The sequence below is a fragment of the Anomaloglossus baeobatrachus genome, chromosome 8 (assembly GCF_048569485.1).
Source record: "Anomaloglossus baeobatrachus isolate aAnoBae1 chromosome 8, aAnoBae1.hap1, whole genome shotgun sequence".
Classification (NCBI taxonomy): domain Eukaryota; kingdom Metazoa; phylum Chordata; class Amphibia; order Anura; family Aromobatidae; genus Anomaloglossus; species Anomaloglossus baeobatrachus.
This window is the reverse complement of record NC_134360.1, coordinates 135,095,175-135,118,001: the sequence shown is the minus strand read 5'-3', so window position 1 is coordinate 135,118,001 and position 22,827 is coordinate 135,095,175. Positions and strand designations below refer to the sequence as shown.

General features: G+C 50.1%; 1 protein-coding gene across 1 annotated transcript in view; it reads left to right on the top strand.

Moving 5' to 3' along the window:
* HMCN1 (hemicentin 1) overlaps positions 1-22,827 on the top strand; it is a 921,797-nt gene that overhangs the window by 86,521 nt on the left and 812,449 nt on the right. The window contains exon 5 of the mRNA XM_075322013.1: positions 10,047-10,218. Within this exon, the coding sequence (XP_075178128.1) occupies positions 10,047-10,218 (172 nt within the window). The remainder of the gene's footprint in view (positions 1-10,046; positions 10,219-22,827) is intronic.

Genomic DNA, 22,827 nt, shown 5'->3' with positions numbered 1-22,827 from the left:
TGAAAGCAGTCTCCATGTGAATTCCTGTGGTGCACGTGGTGATAGGAGAACCGCCCTTATATACGATAAGGACCAGCTGTGAGCAGGGAATTGTGACGCAGGGACTGGTCGTGGCACACATGCTGCCCATGCGCGGAGAAGCCAGGAGGGCTGGTCGGCGCATGCGCCCGCTGTGGCCACAGGCAGCCCGTGTGTGCGTCATGCGGCGTGGAAGTGATGCATAGACCGGACATCCGGTCGGTGGACCGCACCGTGAAACGCTCGATCGCCCATGCGCAGAAGGGCCCACAAGGCCGATCGGCACATGCGCAAGCGGCGATCATCGGAGAAGTGCAGAGGAAAGGAGGAGTGAGCAGGGCGCAGGCGCAGACCGGCCGTAGTTGCGGACATGACCGCGCATGAGCGGGCTCACTTCTCCTGATGGCTGTGAGATCGGTAGGGCATTCCATGTGATCAATGCTGCGTCTGTGATGTGAAGTCGTGTGATAATCACTGCGCCTGAAAAAAAGAATAATCAAATTAATCCAGGTAGAAAGTGATGCGATAAGACAATATAAGTAGAAACATAATATAGAATAATTGAATGAGAAAAGCTGTTATGATGAAAAGATACAAAAGGAAAAGAAAGAATAAATAAAAAAATGTCAGAATTAGAGAATAAAAGGTAACATGTTGTTGAAAAATACAGTAGAAAAAAATATTTTTATGAATATAAAAAATAAAAATAAAGACGGAAATAAAATAGAAGTAAAAATGAAAAACAAATAAAATAAATAGAAAAAATAGAAAAAATATAATATAATAAAATAATAAAATAAAACAGAATGGAGAATAAAAATGATAAAAAGTGAAGGTTAAAGAATATTTAACTAAAGAAAAAAAGAGAAATAAAAAATAAAAAATAGAGAAGATATGAACAAAGAAAAGAAAGAGGAGGAATAATGAACAACAAACTGGATATGCTAAATACAACAAAAGAAATAGAACTAAAGGGAAATGGTGAAGTGTTGTAAAGAAAAAAGTTATAGAAAGATAGAGAGGCAAGAGGAATATATGACACAGAAAGTGAGTCCCAAAAAGGAGGAGCTATTCAATCTAATAAAAGACCTCATATTCGCGATTGAGACCGAATGGTTTTAATGTTTGCAGGGTATATATCCAGAAGGCCTCCCGTTCTTTTAGTTTCTGCACCCTATTACCACCTCTCCTTGGTTGTGATACATGTTCCAAAACTTGGTACCTAAGTTGTGCTACCGTGTGACCCATCTGATGAAAGTGTGCTGGGATAGGTAGGAGTGTCTGCTTGCACCTGATGGTGGATTTGTGCTTACTTATTCGGTCTCGGATATGTTGGGTAGTCTCCCCAACATACCCGAGACCGCATGGACATTTAATTAAATATACAATGTATGATGAACCACTATGACTAAGTGAGGGACCTTGCTCTCAGGGCTCACGCTCACGGGATTTTCTGGACTGTTCTTGGTTGGAAAGTCCTATCCCCCTCGTTGCGCTAATGCCCCGATTTTGGAGCGGGTGGGAATGGATCGTGAAGGCTCCGTTAACTTCAGGTGAATTGTCAGGTTACCTGAAGCAACTCCCCGACCTAGGGTCCGTGTACCCTGTCGTGCCTGCGGTCCCGGATCGGTGATAGGACCAGGCTGCCGGCCATTCTCCTCGACGAGCCCGAGCACCTTGCCACGATCAGCTGCGACCGGGGGTCTGACTCCTTCTAGGCCCAGACCACCGTCTGCAACCTAGGCCGTTACTTTGGGAGTCCCACTCCTTACCTCCTCTGAGCTCCTCTCAGCTTGATGGCTACTCTCTCTCTTCTGCTCAACTCCACTACACTTCCTCACCTACCCTCCCCAACCCCCCAGGTGGGCGACTCTATTCCTCTCAAGCCTTCCACTGGTGTGTTAGGTGGATGTGGTGCAGGGTGTCTCTAGGGTTTTGATTCACTGATGGAGGCAACACCACTTACGTAGGGACGCAGAACCAAGAGGGAGGTGGAATACTGCACGGGAGGGCAGTTTGTGTAGTACCCTGTGACGACCTTATAGTCCAGGGGCATCACACATATAAATCAGATGTGCAAATCTGATTTTTTATCAGATAACACTCTGACCAATGTTGTACAATAGGGCAGTGCTGAAGAGCAAATATGTTTCACTGACTGAAAAAAATTGCAGCACACTACGATTTCACGATGCAATCAGGTGGGACTCACCTATTCATGTCTATGGATGTGTGAAAAAATCAGTTGCCGCAGTATAGCACTAATTTTTATGGATACATCACAATTTTGTAACAAAGGTAACTGTAAATCGTCCTGTAAATGATTAATTACTGCTACTGTAAAAAAACTGATTGTATAGGGACAACTCATGGATGACAAGTAAGAAAAAAATCGTCTTACTTTTCTGGATGAAAATCGGACTAATTTTTTCTACTGTCATGTGACCCCGGCCTAAGGCTGTCAGAAGAAGACTGAGGTCTTTACTAATTCATACCGTTGCGTTCTCTGTGTCCTGTAAGTCATAATAATAACTTTTTCCACATTTTTGGAACATTGTGTAATATGCTCTATTTTAGAATGATTACATTTTTTGCCATTTTTGGAACATTGTAGAAAGTGTTTTCTTTTGGAATTCCACCATCTGTGTTCAGCCGCACCACATGAACCTCTATCTATAATAAATATATAATATCCAATGCAACAGATGACATCCAAAGACACTGAAAAACATATTTCCGTAATGAATAAAATAAAATGTAAACTATACGGTTCATAATCCAAACAAGTGTCAATGTTACCATGAGTGTAAATATTGACAAAGAAAACGTTCAGGATTGATCTCATCCCAAAGTATATGGTATGTCTCCAGTATTGTTTACAATGGAAGGAAATGTTCAGCGGAATGTTCCCACTGTTTATGGCAACAAGGACAAACTTAAATCAAGCAACAACAGAAATGCTAAACAGCTTTCCGAATACTTGCTAGGTCAATGGAGAGAAGTTTACTACAATATTTTCCTTGAGTTTTGTAAATGCAAACACTCACGTTGGCTATGTAGTGGGTGGGCCTACCCCCTACTAGTTTAGCATAGTTTACCCGGCATTGTGATTATTAAAAGTGTTGATTTTTATTATTGTATGTGTTGTGTTAGGGCACCCCCTAGTGGCCGGGTGGGACGGCTGTTGCCACCGGGGAAGGAGGAGTCGGCCGGATATCTAGGGAAGGGCTGTGAGAGTGTGTGAGGAGAAGGATCCGGGACAGCAGGCAGTGAACATCTGCAGCGGCAAGTGTGAGTGTGTGAGCGGAACACCAGGGGACACCGGAGTAAAGGAGGTGGACGCAACCTCAGGGTCTATTCCGCTGGTGTGGGTCCAGTGTGTGCTTGACCGGAGAGTGGGAGCCCGGAGAAGAGGAGTATCTAGGGCATATCCCCACCAGAGGGCGCGTTTGGGCAGGTTGTCCCCAGCTCCACCAATATTGCCGGAATCTGCTGACCGGAGTGTTATTTTGTGCTTGAATAAATGTCAGTTTTTGTGCATTTCAACTTTTGCCTGAAGACTCTTTGTGCATCGGCCGGTGAAAGAGACGTCCCACACTGCACATTCAAGTCAGTCCCCGAAGTTAAAGAAGTGGTGGAACCAGGGGTCTGCCTCAGTACCAGTGCCACGACTACACAGCCAGAGGTGCCCCTGGGCCATCACTTCATGTGGCGTAGTCGGCAGGATGCGATTCCCCTGCCAGGAACCCAAGAAGCTGGAGATCAGGTCGTGCCTGGGGCACAGGATCCCGACTGCGAGGGAAGATTTCCAGCCCCCTGGTGGGAAGAGAACCCAGTGCCCGTAGCGTTGGACCGGGCACAAGATGGCGGTAGGAAGGCCGTTATCTGTGAAGTGGAAGAAAAGGCGCGAAAAGTTGGTGCCGAAAGAAGAGCCTGGGGCTGGCCGGTGCCGAGGAAGAGGCACAGAGTACTCCGCCCAAAGAGGGGAGGCGCCAGTCCCAGGGCATTGAAGACATACAAAGTGGGCGGTGTTCGGAAGAAAAAGAGGTACCGCCGCGGAGGAGTCAAGTGGATGCGTGAGGCTGGGGGAGGTTACTGTTTAAGAGCGGGAAGCAGAGGCCCGCCTTCTTTTCCCTCAGTCTGCACTTTGACGCCACCGCTAGTTACAGCACAGCGATCCGAGATGGCAGCTTTTGGGCAACCGGAAGAACTGGCTACAACCATGGCTTTGATCACCTTAGGCCGGGGCCGACCCAGGTTTGCCCCTGCCAGTGAGGCAGCTATGGTGGATCTTCCAGTGGGACCGGGAGGTTCTACGCGCCCTGATAAGGTGTCTTGGAAAACCACCTGGGACGCACAGACCGGAAGTACCATCACCGAAGTGAAGGCGACGTATGCTACGCCACCAGGAGGCCGTTCGGGGGCTACAGCCTTCCCTTGGGAGACCCCACAGCTTGGCGCCGCCACACCATCTACTCCCTTGTTGGAGCCGGCTGAAGTGTTGACCGAGCGTCTGGAGAAGGACCACCGGGGTTTCATCTGGGACCCGGTAATCGTCCCGTCCACCGAACCGCACCCCAGAGCTCCGTCTCCGAAGCCCGACCCTGTTCGGGAACGTCTTCTGGCCGAAACCCTTGTCCGGGAGATGCTGTCCGGTCCTGGCGGAGAGGAGCTGGCCCTGCAGTTTACCACAGGCGTGGTGGTAAAATTTAACCAGAAGGAGGGGTACGGCTTCATCCGCGAGGTCAGCACGGGGGATGACTATTTCTACAATAGAGTCCACCTGGACGTGGAGGGGTTGCCCAAACGGCTCCACACACTCTGGCCGGGTGAGAAGGTGCAATTTCTGCCGGACGCAGGTAGCCGCGGCCTATTTGCAGTTGCCGTGAACCGGATGCCGACTGCCCGGGAAGCGGCTCAGTGGCAAGAGGAGCTGGAGTGGGAGGAGCAACAAGAGCGGCGCCGGAGCCATGCAAAACCGGTTCCGTCCGAGCCCTCTCACCCCCGGCGCACCGCGGCTGCTGCTCCGGAACCATCGTCTGGGCCGACCGTTGATCCGGAGAAGATTTCGCCAGTGGTAACCGTGAGTCAGCATGTGACCAATCAACCGGTCATTGTTTTGGACGCGCCACCGCCACCCCGGGTAGCGACACCTTCACCTCCGCCAGGAGCCGAGGCAGCCACGCCAGCAGAACCACCCTTTGCCCCCTTGTCTTTCCGACGGGTCCGCCGTCAGCCGGGACAATCTCTGGGGGCCTACATCCAGGCTCAAGCGGAGGAGTGGAAGAGGGCCTGGCCTCCAGAGTAAGTCGTTTCAGCCAACATGTTTAAGACCGGTGTTGTTCCCAGACCGGCAGAAGGTTTCTGTTAAAAGTTTTACGGGTCTGTTGCCCGCCAACTAAGACCGGGAGCGCTGTTGAGCCTCCGGGCGCCCATCTAAGACCGGGAGCGCTGTTGCGTCTCCGGGCGCCACCGTAAGACCGGGAGCGCTGTTGAGCCTCCGGGCGCTACCTAGAGACCGGGAGCGCTGCTGCGCCTCTAAGCGCCCCTAAAGACCGGGAGTGCCGCTGAACTGGTGCCGCTGTGGTCGTGGACTGACCTGAAAGGTTTTTGTTTTAATGTGTTTATAGTTAAGAGCCTTGCCGGGAGGCTCGGATTTTAAGAGGGGAGGCATGTAGTGGGTGGGCCTACCCCCTACTAGTTTAGCATAGTTTACCCGGCATTGTGATTATTAAAAGTGTTGATTTTTATTATTGTATGTGTTGTGTTAGGGCACCCCCTAGTGGCCGGGTGGGACGGCTGTTGCCACCGGGGAAGGAGGAGTCGGCCGGATATCTAGGGAAGGGCTGTGAGAGTGTGTGAGGAGAAGGATCCGGGACAGCAGGCAGTGAACATCTGCAGCGGCAAGTGTGAGTGTGTGAGCGGAACACCAGGGGACACCGGAGTAAAGGAGGTGGACGCAACCTCAGGGTCTATTCCGCTGGTGTGGGTCCAGTGTGTGCTTGACCGGAGAGTGGGAGCCCGGAGAAGAGGAGTATCTAGGGCATATCCCCACCAGAGGGCGCGTTTGGGCAGGTTGTCCCCAGCTCCACCAATATTGCCGGAATCTGCTGACCGGAGTGTTATTTTGTGCTTGAATAAATGTCAGTTTTTGTGCATTTCAACTTTTGCCTGAAGACTCTTTGTGCATCGGCCAGTGAAAGAGACGTCCCACACTGCACATTCAAGTCAGTCCCCGAAGTTAAAGAAGTGGTGGAACCAGGGGTCTGCCTCAGTACCAGTGCCACGACTACACAGCCAGAGGTGCCCCTGGGCCATCACTTCAGCTACATAGGTCTATGGGTGCACACATACAAGCCTGTCCTGATCATTGCGTGGATCTGCATTTTTGTGCATAAAACCTTAGCAGCTTGGTCTGGTGATCCATGCTTTTCACAGTTCAGCTTAGCCTTAGTTGACCTCACTTCATATGAAGGAACATTTGCTTGTTTTGGATTTTATTTTAATTGTATTCATATTTTATGGGAAATTAAAAAAGAACCTAAACATTGCCTCACTGTGTATGATCAGAAAATGGGGAGTGGAGTATTACGGCTTATGGTGACTTAGTGGATTAGATATATTAGGATGCAGCAATATACTGTATGTCAGAAATTTGTCCAGATCCCTCAACAGTAATATATGAAAAGTGAGTCCAACTGACTGGAAATCAAGTAATCAGCGTAACTAAGGCTGGTTTCACACTACGTCTTTTTAACATCCGCTGAAAACGTTTTTTTAGCGGAAGTACGGATCCTGCTTTTACAGCAAATAACGTATGCAAACGCATATGTTATTTTGCAGGATCCTGCACTGGATATTTAGGGGCGGGCATTGGAGTCATGTGATCGGGAGTGAGGGGAGCTAGACTGGGAGGAGGCTTCTGACAGCTGCAGACGCTGGTAACCAAGGTAAACATCGGCCTTGGATACCCGATATTTATCTTGGTTACGAGTGTCTGCAGCTGCTAGGAGCCGGGCTGCCTGCACACGTAACCAACGTAAACATCGGGTAACTAAGAGAAGTGGTTACGCGATATTTACCTTGGTTACAAGTGTCCGCAGCTCTCAGGTGGGAGAGAGGAAGGGGGAAAGACAGAAATAGAGAGAGAGGGGGTGAGGGAGGGAGTATAGAGATAGACAGATCACTGGAGACTGGTTCTGGGCATGCTCAGTACTTTCTGGGCATGCTCAGTACAAAAGCAGGATCCTGTTACAACGCAACTGAACGCATTCTGCTAGGCAGGATCCAGCGCTCATTGAAATGCATTGCAGCTCGCGGCGCAATGTGAAGGATCCTGTGAGATGCGTTATTTTGACAAAGCAAAAAAACGCTACATGTTGCGTTTTTGAAACATGTTAAAATAACGCAAAAGGACGGATCCTGCGTCTAACGGACGCAAACGCATGCGAACGCAGGTGGACGCGAGTCCATTGAAAATGCATTGAAGTGAAAACGGATTTGCACAGGATCCGTACTTCCGTTAAAATAACGTTTTCAACGGATGTTAAAAAGACGTAGTGTGAAACCAGCCTAAGTTTCGTCAAGTGTTACTTTTTCCTCCAGGGCTGTCATAGATAAATGAAGTATTAATCAGATACTTCCAAAATCAATGCCCATATAATCCATAGAAAAGCTCAGCAGGATTAGAGAAGGTCATTGTGGCTGCTGTCAGGTTCATGGACAAAGGTCCTGAATGGAGTGGGGGGAGTTACTGAGACGATCTTACATTTTAACTAAGGGCTTAAGAACTAACAGGCAAGTAGTTGCTAACCATCTGCCTGTTTTACCTTGCACCGGCTCAGAGCAGTCACAGACTGATGATTTTACTGCTTCACATCAATAGAGCAACTTTTCCTCTTTCTAGCTGTTTTGTCGATCAGGCGTGACTGCTGACATCATGCTCAGTGACAGTCGGCTCACCACACCTACATTACAATGAAAAGCATAGCCAAAGAAATAAGGAATTTTTGTAAAAACATTTCAAGATAATTCAATTACAAACATATCAAATAGGCAAATGCTTTTACCAGCCAAGGTCATAGAAACAAATGCACAGAAATGATGCAGCAGATAAGACCCCTTAATAAAGAAGGTGAAACCGTTGCAAAATACTGATGAAACAACCACTCACAACCAAGCAGTTCATGGGAGTGATGTTAGAATTGCACACCGATAGGGCGCAGGTCACTCACATGTGAAGCACAGTGCCCAACTAGGGGCCTATCACACACCTCTACTATTCAATCTCTGAAGACATAGGGATCCGGACGTTGAGTTGTGAGCTTGCATATTTTGCACAAAACATAAATCAATACCTGATATTTATTTTTGTGCACATTTTATATTTTTTTGCAGGGTGCAGCCGGGTTGATCAATTGTGACCTTGTAAATTATGGGCCGGTTCCTCTACGTTGCACTAAGAGAGTGTTGGGCAGCCTGACTAATTGAATAGTAGAGACGTGTAATAGGCTGTTAGCTAGGCACTGGGCTTCACATGGGCAAGTTGTGCCCTATTGCAAGCTTCATCTGTGTGCAATTCTAATCCTGGGCAATCACCCCCTCCATAAACTGGTAGGTTGAGAGAGGTTGCTTTATCTGTATTTTACACCTGTGGGACTACTGTATGTGCATTTGTTTCTGTGACTTTGGCTGGTAAACACCATTGCCTTTTTTACTATGTTTAGAATTGACTCCCCGCAATAAGGCAGCAGGGGCCGACTGTCAAGCAGCATATTGTGGGCAGTCATGCCCTATGAACAAAGCACAGCAGAAGAGAAGCTGCTGCTCTGTCACTGTGATGTCAGCAGAAGCTGCAGAATTGCCGTCAGGAGTGACAGCTCTGTGCAAGAAGGGATCCATGTCGGGCAGAACAGGCAGGTAGTTAGCAACCACCTGCCTGTTAGTTTGTAGCCCTAAGTAAAGAAATTAAGTAATCCCAGTTGACCACCTGGTTTTTACTGCAAACCAGATAATCCCTTTAATATTAATGTAATCTTATGGTTAAATCTAACACTGATGTGTGTGGCCAATAGGTTTTGTGCCAGTAGACTCGACTAAACGTAACAATGTGACTTACACTTTTGTGTGCATTGAGAATTCAAAGCATTTACCAACCTCATAGACTATAGGTGTATGTGTGAGTGAATGTTCATGAGCATTTTGTCACTGTGTTATCTGTATCATATGTATGTGCGTCTTGCAGTGAACTGGTGATTTAAAAGAAACCTGTTATGTGCAGAAACACTATATATCTTCAGGTGTGGAGTTAATCTGCAGGTAAGTAGAATTAAAGAGCTGCCTTGCCACCTTACTGAAAGCCTGGCTGCTGTGAGGAAATTACCTTATATCTTCCCAGGAGCTGCTTGCTTTCAGTCATTGTGGGGGGACGTAGTGATTACAATCTTGGCTCACTACATTGTAATCACTTCATGACACTTTGGCTTGCAGTTTGCCCTGCAATGTACAGAGTGAGTTGTCAATCACAGTGTCGGGGTGGCATTATTGCCACCACTCACAGTCTACTGAATGATGACTGTGACCATTCCTATGACTATAATAATAATAATAATAATAATAATAATTTTATTCATTTATATAGCGCTATTAATTCCACAGCGCTTTACATACAATGACAACACTGTCCCCATTGGGGCTCACAATCTAGAGTCCCTATCAGTATGTTTTTGGAGTGTGGGAGGAAACCGGAGTACCTGGAGGAAACCCACACAAACTCGGTCAGTACATACAAACTCCTTGTAGATGGTGTCCTTGGTGGAACTTGAACCCAGGACCCCAGCGCTATAAGACTGCAGTGCTAACCACTATATGTCTTTTTTTGTAACATGTTGCATTATAAGCTCCTGCTTTGTACAATATTTTCATTATATAAAGTAGTATTCTTAGCAATTATAATTCTCTAGTCAGTTTTATTTATTCTTTTTTATGTTTGTTACAAACTTTGATAATATTGAAATGTTTTGATTCAGGTTTTAAAGTGGGTAGAGGAAGCCGTTCAAGCCTCGAAGGTTCACCTTGTGTCTACAGACCACTTGAGTGGTGCCTTACACACCTGGGAAATTCCATTTGATCCAAGTCTTAGAGAGGTTACTGTGTCACTGAGTGGACCTTCTCCAGATATAGACCTCTATGATCCGCTTGGTAAGGTTCATGACAAGGATGAAATAACTAACTCTTGATAATATGCTTTATTAATTGATGATGCAAGTATTTTTAAAGAGTATTTGTCTTTATAAATACTTTGTATTTATATGTATACTAGCTGTAGTACCCGGGCTTTGCCCGGGATAGTAACTGTCTCTCTTCGAGTTTCTGTCTGTCTCTGTCTGTCTGTCTCTGTGTGTCTGTCTCTGTCTGTATCAGTTTCTCTGTCTGTCTCTGTTTCAGTCTCTCTGTCTGTCTCTCTCCATCTCTGTGTCTCTCACTTTCTCTGTGTCTGTCTGTGTCTATCTGTCTCTCTATCTGTCTGTCTGTCTCATTCCAGGTCCGTCTCGCTCCAGGTCTGTCTCATTCACCATCTGTCTCGTTTCAGGTCTGTTTCTTTCCTCGTCTGTCTCTTTCCCTTTCTGTCTCTTTCCCCGTCTGTCTCTTTCCAGGTCTGTCTCGTTCCAGGTCTGTCTTGTTCCAGGTCTGTCTCGTTCCAGGTCTGTCTCTTTCCAAGTCTGTCTCTTTCCCCGTCTGTCTCTTTCCTCGTCTGTCTCTTTCCCCGTCTGTCTCTTTCCCTGCCTGTCTCTTTCCCTGCCTGTCTCTTTCCCCATCTGTCTATTTCCCCATCTGTCTCTGTCTCTTTCCCTGTCTCTCTACTTGTCTCTGTCTCTTTCCCTGTCTCTTTACTTGTCTGTCTCTTTACTTGTCTCTGTTTCTTTCCCTGTCTAGTTACTTGTCTCTGTCTCTTTCCTTGTCTCTGTCTCTTTCCCTGTCTGGCTTTCTCTTTCCTGGTCTGTCTCTCTGTCTGTCTCTTTCCCTGTCTGCCTGTGTCTTTCCCTGTCTGTCTGTGTCTGTAACTCTGTCTATCTCTTGCCTTGTCTCTGTCTCTTTCCCTGTCTGTCTGTCTCTTTCCCTGTCTGTTTTTGTCTGTCTCTCTGTCTGTCTCTTTCCCTGTCTGGCTATCTCTTTCCCTGTCTGTCTCTGTCTTTTTCTTGGTCTGTTTCTTTCCCTGTCTGCCTGTGTCTTTCCCTGTCTGTCTGTGTCTGTCTGCTTCTGTCTGTCTCTTTGACTGTCTGTCTCTCTCTTTCTCTTTCTGTCTCTCTCTATTCATCTCCCCACCGACATCTTATTACCTCACACATAAGCTTCTTACACTAACAATTAATTTTGTTCCTATAGCAACCACTTAGCTCCTATTAATAACCTAATAGCTTGCAGCTTCATTGACTTCAATGGAGGCAGGATTTTTGGAGAGTAACTGTAAAGCGCGGGGTTAAATTTTCCCATCCAAACATAGTCTATGATATTCCCTGAGTCACATCAGGAGTCTGTGCAAAATTTCGTGATTGTAAATGTAATGGTGCGGATTCCTTTAGCGGACATACATACACACACACACACACACATACATACATACATACACACACACACAGATACACACACACACACACACACAGATACACACACACACACACATACACGCAGCTTTATATATTAGATTAAACTGTGTTTTAAGACTATCGTACTGAGGTGTGGGCTAACATTGTCTTTATATACATACATAAGACAGAAGATAACTTTTTTTTCCAGCTACTACAAAAAGGAGCTTAAAGGTAATGCACTGTCTATAGTATTTTTAAGAATTTTAACAAGATAATGCAATGTATTTTACTAGTTTGTTGATATTATCCTGATCATAGTTTTTTTCTACTTTCTGTTCAATATTATAAGGGCAGCCAACTTGCCTGAGCTTCCTTAGAAACATTTTGTCATGGACAGCCCAAAAGATCCACACATATCCCATTGTTGCCACCAATATGTCATAAAGATCACTCTGCTGCCTCCAATTGCCAGGTTAATACTCAATTGACCTACAATTGATGGATGAGGCAACAACGGCTTTCACTACTGGGACAATTATTCGGGAGCTCTCAATGAGGGTATGATATATATATACAACTGATTCCAATGCATGGAATATATAAACTGTGGTATAGTCATTGCCAAACTCCACAATAACCCAAGAAAAACTACTAGCTGCCACCACCAATCGCTTATGCAGGCCAATTGGACTCCTTTACAGATAGCATATGGCTTCAAGGATGTGGTTTATAGAGCAAATGGAACAAAGCTTTTACATTTTATAAATTGAATCTGAAAAGTAGGTAGTGTTTATAAGATCTTTTAAAGGGATCAAATCAGTATAGTATACACGATTACATAGAATATAAAGGATAAACAAAAAGAAACTAAATCTGCATCAAGGAAATAGTATCAGAGCTAAGAGGAGGGAGGTACACAAGTTATACACACATACCTTCCTCTGACGACTAATAACAGGGCTGGTCTTCAGAGAACTATAAGAAGTGTCTTAAGGTCTCATTACACGCAACTACGTATCTAACGATATATTGCCGGGGACATGGATTCCGTGATGCACATCCGGCATCGTGAGCGACGTCGTTGCGTGTGACAGCCAGGAACGACCGTTGACGATGGAAAATACTCACCTTATCGTCCATCGTTGACACGTCGTTCTTTTCCAAAAAATCGTTGATTGTTGATCTCACAGGTTGTTCGTCATTCCTGAGGCAGCATACATCGCCACAAGTGACATCTTGGGAACGACGAACTGCAGCTTACCTGCGGCCGCTGGCAATGCGGAAGGAAGGAGGTGGGCGGGATGTTACGTCCCGCTCATCTCCGCCCCTCCTCTTCTATTGGGCGGCTGCTTAGTGATTCCGCTGTGACGCTGCACGAACCGCCCCCTTAAAAAGGAGGCAGTTCGCCGGCAACAGCGACGTCTCTAGGCAGGTAAGTCCTGTGTGACGGCCCCTAACGATATTGTGCGCCACGGGCAGCGATTTGCCCGTGACGCAGAAACAACGGAGGCGGATGCTTTCACCAGCGATATCGCTGCATGTAACACCCCCTTTAATCTTAATTTGAGTCTCTTATGAGATTTTTGTGTGGCGCCCTGGCCTAGCCAGGTCGTCACAGATAACACACAGACACCCCACCAACATCAGACAGGGACAACAGCCAAACAAAAATCCTTGTTGCCTCCCTCCAGTGACTGATGTCCACACCAGGTGGGGCGGAGCTAAGTGGTTGCCTCCACCCACCGAGGAGTTCACAGGCCTGGAGGCGGAAAAAGTGACAGAACAGTGTTGGAGTTTGAAGTGAGAGGAGCAAGCACTTGGGTGTTTGGGTTTGTGGCCCAGGCACTGACAGCAAGGTTGGCAGATGGTGGTGGCCGTCTGCAGGAGTGGTGGAGCCACGCGGAACCGTAGGACCGGGGACGGGCGACGGGCCGCCGGTACCGGCCTGGAACGAAGTGAAGCCAGCAAACACAGGCAGGGCCATCGGACCCCTACCAAGCTTGGAGCCGCCGACAATAGTCAGATCCGAATGTGACTGGAACCCCAGGGGTTTCACAACAGCAAAAGTCCCGATTGAAGGCAACCGCCCACACCGTGAGGGTATACAAACGGGCTCCTCCGGCATCCATACACCGGGGAGTGGACTACCGTTGGGGATCCATAGTAGTCAACTAAGTACATCAAGGTGCAGGGAAAGACAGCCGCCATCACCTGTCCAGGGAGAGACACTGCAGCCAGCTGCGGGACCCGTCAATCCAGCCGTTTGGTTTACCGAGGACTTTGTGCATCTCTTACTGAGTGAGTACACCCGTGCCATCCGACACTGCGCCGCGCTGTCCCTGCAACCCTGCACCTCACCAACCCTGCCTCCCCGTCACATCACTGGGCCCCGGGATCCCCGTCATCAGCAGCGGTGGTGCCCATGTTCACCACGACCCGTGGGTGGCGTCACGGACTAAATCCCCCAAACCAACCACCCTTTTCACTCACGGGCGAGGAGCGCCGCTCGAGTCCCCGGATCCGGCCCACCGCTCGAGCCACCGAGCAGCAGCAGCGCCAGACCCGAGCGTTAGCGAGCGCAGCAGCGGCGGCGTCCTCCCCACCCGCGACATTTGCACATGGCACTGCAGGGATAGAGGACTTAATTACAAAGATCAGCCCCCCCCCATTGTTTTTATTGTACCCCAGGTCATAGTCTACTTTGGAGACCTTTGTAGTAGTACTTCGTACAGCGATGGGATTAGGTCAAGACAACTGTCTTCTCCTTGCACTTGACCCCAGGCATGCAGTCACTAAAATGTGTTCTGCTCTCACCCTTTCTGAGCAACTGTCCAATTAGGGACTTAGGGGTACTTTGCACACTATGACATCGCAAGGCGATGCTTGCGATGCCGAGCGCGATAGCCCCCGTCCCCGTCTGAGCAGCGATATTTTGTGATTGCTGCCATAGCGAACATTATCGCTAAGGCAGCTTCACATGGACTCACCTACCCTGCGACGTCGCTCTGGCCGGCGACCCGCCTCCTTACTAAGGGGGCGGGTCGTGCGGCGTCACAGCGATGTCACACGGCAGGTGGCCAATAGAAGCAGAGGGGCGGAGATGAGCAGGACGTAAACATCCCGCCCACCTCCTTTCTTCCGCATAGCCGGCATGAGCCGTGGTGACGCAGGTATGCTGATGTTCCTCGCTCCTGTGGCTTATCACACAGCGATGTGTGCTGCCGCAAGGCAACGAGAAACAACATCGTGCCAACCTTGCTGTCAGTGCCTGGGCCACAAACCCAGACACCCAGTGTTTACTCCTCTCACTTCAAACTCCAAACTCTATCTGTCACTTTTCCCGCCTCCAGGCCTGTGAATTCCTTGGTGGGTGGGGCCAACTGCTTGGCTCCGCCCCACCTGGTGTGGACATCAGATCCTGGAGGGAGGCAACAAGGGTTTTGTGTTTGGCTAATGTTACTGTCTGATGGGGGCGGGGGTGTGTGAGTGTTATCTGTGGCGACCTGGCTAGTCCAGGGCGCCACACAAAGCTAACGTGTGCTACAAGAAACTAGCTGTGCACATCATATAGATGGCACTGTTTAACTCCTACGTGCTATCACCATATGCAGGCCAGACTGGCACATTCCTTCCATTCCAGGAGGTAGTGATCAAGGCCCTAATATTTGGAAGTCAAGAAAGAGAGGGTCCCAAAACTTCTGGAACTGAAGGTGCCTGTATAGTACCAGGGCAACATTTGACATGGTAGATCCCTCAAATTGAAAAAAGGAAGGTTGCAAAAAAAAGTGCAGAATGTATTACAGAAGGGGAATAAAAAAGGACCCCACTTGGCAATGCGACACCTGCCCCGACAAACCTGGCCTAATTATAAAAGAATTTTTCAAAGTCTACTACACATCCATGGACTACCACATTTATTTGTGACTAATGCCCGCTTTACACGCTGCAATATATCTTACAATGTGTCGGCGGGGTCACGTCGTAAGTAACGCACATCCGGCATTGTAAGGTACATTGCAGGGTGTGACAGGTACGTGTGATTGCGATTGAACAAAAATCCGTTCATCGCATACACATCGTACCTTTCTCTAAAATTGAATGGCAGGTTGTTCAATATTCCCGAGGTAGCACACATCCCAGTGTGTGACACCCCGGGAACGATGAACAGATCATACCTGCGTCCTGCAGCTCCTGGCTGACAATGCGTAAGGAAGGAGGTGGGCGGGATGTTTACGTCCCGCTCAGCTCTGCCCCTCCGTTTCTATGGGCCGGCTGCCACGTGACGTCAATGTGACGCCGAACGTCCCTCCCACTCCAGGAAGTGGATGTTCGGCGCCCACAGCGAGGTCGTATGGACGGGTAAGTACGTGTGACGAGGGTTAATCGTTTGTGCGGCACGTTCAACAAATTGAACATGCCGCACATACGATGGGGGCGTTGCAAATCGCATACGCTATCGTACCCCGCTGCCGTTGGGAGTACCCGGGGTAATGGAATGGGACAGCAAGGTGTCGTTACTCTCTACAGGTAGGGGTATGCCCCGGACTCTGGAAGATGATACTGGGTGCCGTGACGGGGAGATCAGTCATGTACTCACTTAGCCAGTAAGCAGACGCTGACAACCGGGTAAACCAAGTCTCTAGGTGCCACTGCCGCTCAAAGGGGAGCTCGTCCGGGTCCTGTACCCTGCAGTGCCTGATGATCTTGACCTGCCTCCTGGCACAAAGTTTAAATTCACCATAGTGGCCCAGTAGTCTGGAACTTGCTGGGCCCCGCTCCGCACTATGGCTAAATCTGGGAGCCTGCTCTCAGGGCTCATGCTTAGGATTTTAGTGGGCTGCTTGTATGGAAGGCCCTATCCCCCTCGTTGCGCCACTGCCCCGATTCTGGAGTGAGTGGGAACAGTCCATAAAGGCTCCGTTCTCTGCAGGTTAATTGTCAGGTTGCCTGAAGCTTCTCCCCAACCTAGGGTCCGTGTACCCCGCCGTGCCTTCAGTCCCGGACCGGTGATAGGACCAGGCTGCTGACCGTTCTCTTTAACAGATCCAGGCACCTTGCCTCAATCCCCTGCGACCGGGGGTCTGATTGTTCTAGGTCCAGACCACTGTCTGCAACCTAGACAGCTACTCTTGGCAGCCACCGCTCCCTGCTTCCTCCACTTCACAATTCCAGTACACTACTCTCTCTGACACTCCTCACCTCACCCTCCTGACCCCTAGGTGGGCGACCCTATTCCGCTCAAGCCGCCCACTGGTGTGTCTGGTGGGTGTGGTGCAGCGTGTATCTAGGATTTGATTTGCTATTGGGGGCAGCACTGCAACATGGGGACCCAGAACCATGAGGGATTTGAATACTGCACTGAAGGAGAAAGAGCGTGCAGTACCCTGTGATGACCTGATAGTCCAGGGGCGTCACATTCCCCCTTGGTTATACGTAGCTCATCCTCGAGCCACAGGACATCAGAGGTTTATTTTGTAACTAGGAAAAAGCAGAAAGGAATAACATTTTTATTAACAGGTTCACTCTTAGAGTTCATCTTTACTAAATAACGATGGAACGCTACTGGTCATGTTAGTAGCAGCTCAACCTGCTCCGTTGCAGCCTCTTCCTGCGACAGTCCAGTACCAACGTCCTGGATCCCATTAACCCGCCACCCAAACAATCTGAACCAACTGGTTCCCAATTGGTTCTGTGAGAGGGTTAAAGTTCTGGATTTAAAAAGGACGACTCTGGTAGGCACAGGAGGTGTCACTTATTTACAATGAGCACAAGTCCGTGATGGCCGCAACCAGTCCCGCAGCCATGGTCCATTTTTACTACTAAAAATATATAAAAGAAATGGAGTCCATGTACCAGGTGCAAATGTGGCGCCCCTGACCTGGTCAGGCACCACTGAGTACTGCACCCATGCTGGGGGCAGTACAACACAGGTAATCCAGAAGGATGACCAAGGTGTGGTTACACAGGCGCATAGTAACCAGGTCTCCCACATGGACCTTTGAATGGACCCCTGGGGAATCCAGGAGTGGGCGTGGCCTCCATCTCCACTCAAGGGGTGTGGTAGAGAACCTGGTTGCTAGGTTGCGTAGGCAGGCACAGAGGGGAGGGAGCAGTGAACCAGTCAGTTAGTGCAGCTCAGGGAGAGCAGTCACAAGAAGCAGACCATTCAGGCTGTCACGATCCTGACAACGCACGTGCAGTGGCTACTGACAGGGGAGAACGGTCACCTGCTCGTGCCGCCTGAAAACCACCCGAGGCTGGAGGCAAAGAGGTGGCTGAGTACGGGGACTGCCAGGGAGGTACCAGGCCCGTACGGGTTACAGGTTCCCAGAGCAGGGGCCCATTCAGTTGGCCTGCTCAGCCTGCCGGTGGGAGCATTTCAGACCCTCACCATAACACCACAGAGTCCGCAGCAACGTAGCGAAGAGAGGGCCCATAGTTCACAAGAGGCAAGCAGCCGGAGTGACCTGGTCCAGGCTACAAGCAGATGGGCCGAAAAAGGGGAGAACAGGCAGCAGCAACTTCCCTGGGTGATCCCAGCAGGACTGCAAGTCATGGTCACCCCAACAACACAAGGGCTAGGAAGGCGAGTTGGTAGCCACCCTCACAAGTCAGCCTGAAGGAGCCTGGTTCCCTACTTGGTGCATCACAGCTATGCCCGGGTTACTCACCCTGCCACCTGATGTGAGTAAAATCCCTGAAAGACATCCTGGTTGTGCGTGTGAGTCATTCTGCGACCTGTGGTTCCACACACTCAAATCGGGCCCTGGGGCCCCGGGGGCCACACCATCTAACTGCCTCTACCAACAGCCCCAGGCATCCCCTAACCTGCAGTGGTGGTCCCCTGACCACAATACCGAGAGTGGCGTCACGAAACTCCTAAAGAAGATAACCTACCTGTGACCAGACTGCCCCTCCAAGTGGAGTCCCTGAAGGTAATGCATCGCGACACCTGGGCTTCACACAAACATCACATAAACTTTTCTTAATCAGGTGAAATACTCTGTTGATTAAAACCGGTTATCATCATTTTGCATATAAACACTAACTACTATTGCTCAAGAAAAATAACAAACTGAAAAATAACAAAGGAAAACACAGATACCTAACATTTTTGACTTTAGATAGCTGGGTACCGCTATCATCATCGCCGATACCCGACTGCAGAGGCTGGCATGACTTTTCCATCACTCATAACATGCTGCTTTACCTCCAGGGCATACCAGCCCCACTCTTTCAACTTTTCTTGGTTCGTGCGGGCAGCAATCTCCCGTCATCACTGATCTCGTGTTGTAATCTCCAGGTGTAGCTTATGCTGTTGTTGTTTCCAGCAAGGGGCGTCAGCGTCGGGCCTTGCCTGCCTCACTAGTAACTCTCGTAGGTGAACTCCTGTGGCCCCAGCAGCTGCCGGGATGCCGTGTGGTGGTGGAGCAGGCAGCTCCTCAGGTTCCGCCCCTGCCACAATGGGAAAAGGGACCGACTGCTCCACAGCCGGGGGTACAGAGTCCGGGTGCTCCGTATCAAGGTACGGGTCCGGTGATGGTCGGGCAAGTGTTGGGGTAGCCGCTGTCATGACCTGGTCGGGTGGTTGGGTTGGAAGCTCTGCAGCTTGCTCTTGGCAAATAGGGGCTGAAGGTTCCTCTGCCGGTGTTGGGATAGGCAGCTCGGCGTCCGCCGAGGAAAAGGGTGACTGTGGCGGGGCACATGCATCGGAGGGAGGCAGACCGGACCCCGCAGCCATATAGGCCGGATGAACCGGAACTGGGTATCTGCTTACCTGCTCCTCGCGTGGGACTTCAATCTCACAGGCTCGCACCACCATTGCCAGGCTCCTCATCTCTTCCATTCAGTGGTCCAGAATAAAAAAGGAACTGCGTCCGCGTCCTCCTGCAGAGTTGTTCCATCTCGTGTTCGAGATCCAGGTCGCGGTTCCAGGAGTAGCACGCTCCGGTGACCAGTCTCGTGCAGCTGCCATCTTGCCTCTGCGGTACCCAGGAACGTTATGGCAGAGTCCTGGCGTCCCTGCTTCACTTCCGCTGTTACATTGCGTCACGCCCCCTCGATTTTCGCCAGCCACTCACTGTCGCGCTGGGGCTCTCTGGGAACTTCCGGTTCCGGGCAAACTCTCAGGACGAAGGGCAGTGCTTCGGCTTTGCACGCTTTTGGTCTAGAAGATGGCGTTTTGGCGCCAAAGATGGCGGAAAATGGCGAAAAATGGCGAGAACAGGACTTTTGACACGCAGTGTTCGGATTTTAAGGTGCACGTCACCCAGGTCAGTAGTTCCTGCCCGAATCCTGTTCATGACACCAAGTTTTTAGAGGGTGTGCCGAACCAGCAGCGGATCGAACCGCTCGGATACGGGGATAGTGTCCGTCCGTGGCTCGAGGGTCTCCGGACCCAGGGGCTTACGTGCCACAGTGTAAAGTAAAAGGGTGATATTTACAGGGGAGTTATAGTTCGTGACGCCACCTGTGGTGTGCAGTAACTGGGAGTACCGCCGCTGCCGTTGGGAGTACCCTGGGATGTTGGAATGGGGCAGCAAGGTGTCGTTACCCTCGATGGGAAGGGGTATGCCCCGGGACTCTGGAAAATGATACTGGGTGCCATGACGGGGAGATTAGTCATGTACTTACTCAGCCAGTTAGCAGACGCTGACAACCGGGTAAACCAAGTCTCTAGGTGCCGCTGCCACTCAAAGGGAAGCTCGTCCGGGTCCCGTACCCTGCAGTGCTGCCTGATGATCTGTGACCTGCCTCCTGGCACAAAGTTTAAATTCACTGTAGTGGCCAGGTAGTCTGGATCTAGCTGGGCCCCACTCCCCACTATGACTAAGTGTGGGAACCTGCTCTCAGGGCTCATGCTTGGGATTTTAGTGGGCTGCTTATATGGAAGGCCCTATCCCCCTTGTTGCGCCAGTGCCCCGATTCTGGAGTGAGTGGGAACAGTCCATAAAGGCTCTGTTCTCTTGAGGTTAATTGCCAGGTTGCCTGAAGCTTCTCCCCGACCTAGGGTCCGTGTACCCGGCCGTGCCTTCAGTCCCGGACCGGTGATAGGACCAGGCTGCTGGCCATTCTCTTTAACAGGTCCAGGCATTTGCCTCAATCCCCTGCGACCGGGGGTCCGACTGTTCTAGGTCCAGACCACCGTCTGCAACCTAGACAGCTACTCTTGGGAGCCACCGCTCCCTCCTTCCTCCACTTCACAACTTCAGCACACTACTCTCTCTGACACTCCTCACCTTACCCTCCTGACTCCTAGGTGTGCGACCCTATTCCGCTCATGCCACCCACTGGTGTGTCTGGTGGGTGTGGTGCAGGGTGTATGTAGGATTTGATTTGCTGTTGGGGGCAGTACTGCAACCATGAGGGATTTGAATACTGCACTAAAGGAGAAAGAGCGTGCAGTACTCTGTGATGACCTGATAGTCCAGGGGGGGCGTCACAGATGTACACTACACAGCTTGTATATGCCAATCTGATGTACTCTACACAACTCACATATGCCAAACTGATGTACTCTACACAACTCATATATACCACTCTGATGTATTCTGCACAACTCAAATGCCAACCTGATGTACACTACTGTAGTCCGGATCTTCTTACACCCATACAAGTGACAGAACTCCTGGAACACCTCCGCTTCAAAGGCCGAGCCCTGGTCTGTGAGCACCCTTTCCGGGTAGCCGTGTGGTCGACAGAAGTAGGCCTGGAAGGCTCTAGCTGCGGTACGGCCCATCAGATCTTTAACTGGGACAACCACCATGAACCTGGAGTAATGGTCCACGATGGTCAGGGCATATGTGTACCCACTTCGGCTGGGCGTGAGCTTGACGTGGTCCAGGGCAACCGACTCCAATGGCGGGTTGGTGATGATCGGCTGAAGAAGGACCTTCTGGCTGGCCTCATCTCGCCTTCTCAGGGTGCAGGGGCCACATTCTCGACACCAGGCCTCCACAGACTCCCGCATCCCACTCCAGTAGAACCGCTCTCTCAACAACATCTCCAGCTTCTTCCAACAGAAGTGTCCTGCTCCATCGTGGTAGACCTTCAGGACCCTAGGTACACTGGCTTGGGGAACCACCACTTGGCGAACCTTCTCATGGGTCTTTGGATTGATAATTTCCCGCCACAGCTTCCCCTGATGCAGGTGCAGCCGGGTTCTCTCTTTCCACAACCTTTGGGCTTCTGAGGGGGCCACGGGATCCATCCGGAAGGAGCCCTGCGCGATCATGGCTTTAACCAGCTGGACCGCAGGTTCCTGATCCTGGGCTTCCTGCCACCCCTCACCGGGCAGCGGGTCAAGGTTCACCTGCTGTTGGTTAAGGCAGGGCTTCTCATCCCGGGGCCGGTGGAAGGCGGGTAGCTCAATTTCTTCAAGGTTGTCGTTCTCCACCCCGTCATCAGGTAAGTGCGGCATTCGGGACAGTGCATCTGTATTGGTGTTCTTGCGGCCGGCCCTGTACTTGATGAAATCGTAGTTGGACAGTCGAGCCATCCACCGCTGCTCCAGGGCACCCAGCTTGGCTGTGTCTAAATGTGTCAACGGATTGTTGTCCGTGTAGGCAGTAAACTTTGCCGCTGCGAGGTAATGCTTGAACCTTTCAGTTATTGCCCACACAAGGGCTAAGAACTCCAGCTTGAAGGAACTGTAATTTTCGGGGTTCCGTTCCGTCGGCCGAAGCTTTCTGCTAGCGTAGGCGATCACCCTTTCCTTCCCATCCTGCACCTGGGAAAGGACCGCGCCCAGGCCCACATTACTGGCGTCGGTATAGAGGACGAATGGGAGACCGTAGTCCGTGTAGGCTAGGATTTCTTCGCCCGTCAGGGCTGACTTCAACTGGTGGAAGGACTCCTCATGTTTCTCACTCCAGACAAACGGGGGGCCGGGGGCTCTCCCATTCTTGGTCTGTACCACGAAGAGGTCTTGCATGGGCGCGGCCATCTTCGTGTACCCCTTGATGAAACGGCGGTAGTAGCCCACCAGGCCCAGGAACTGCCTGACTTCTCTCACCGTGGTCGGTCGTGGCCAGTTCTGGATGTCGGCAACCTTTTCCGGATCCGGGGCTACGCCTTCGGCGCTCACGACATGTCCGAGGTATTGCACCTTGGGTTTCAGCAGATGGCACTTAGACGGTTTAAACTTCATCCCATACTTAGAGAGGGCTGCGAACACTTCGGCCAGGTGCTCCAGGTGGGCCTCATACGTCTTGGAATACAC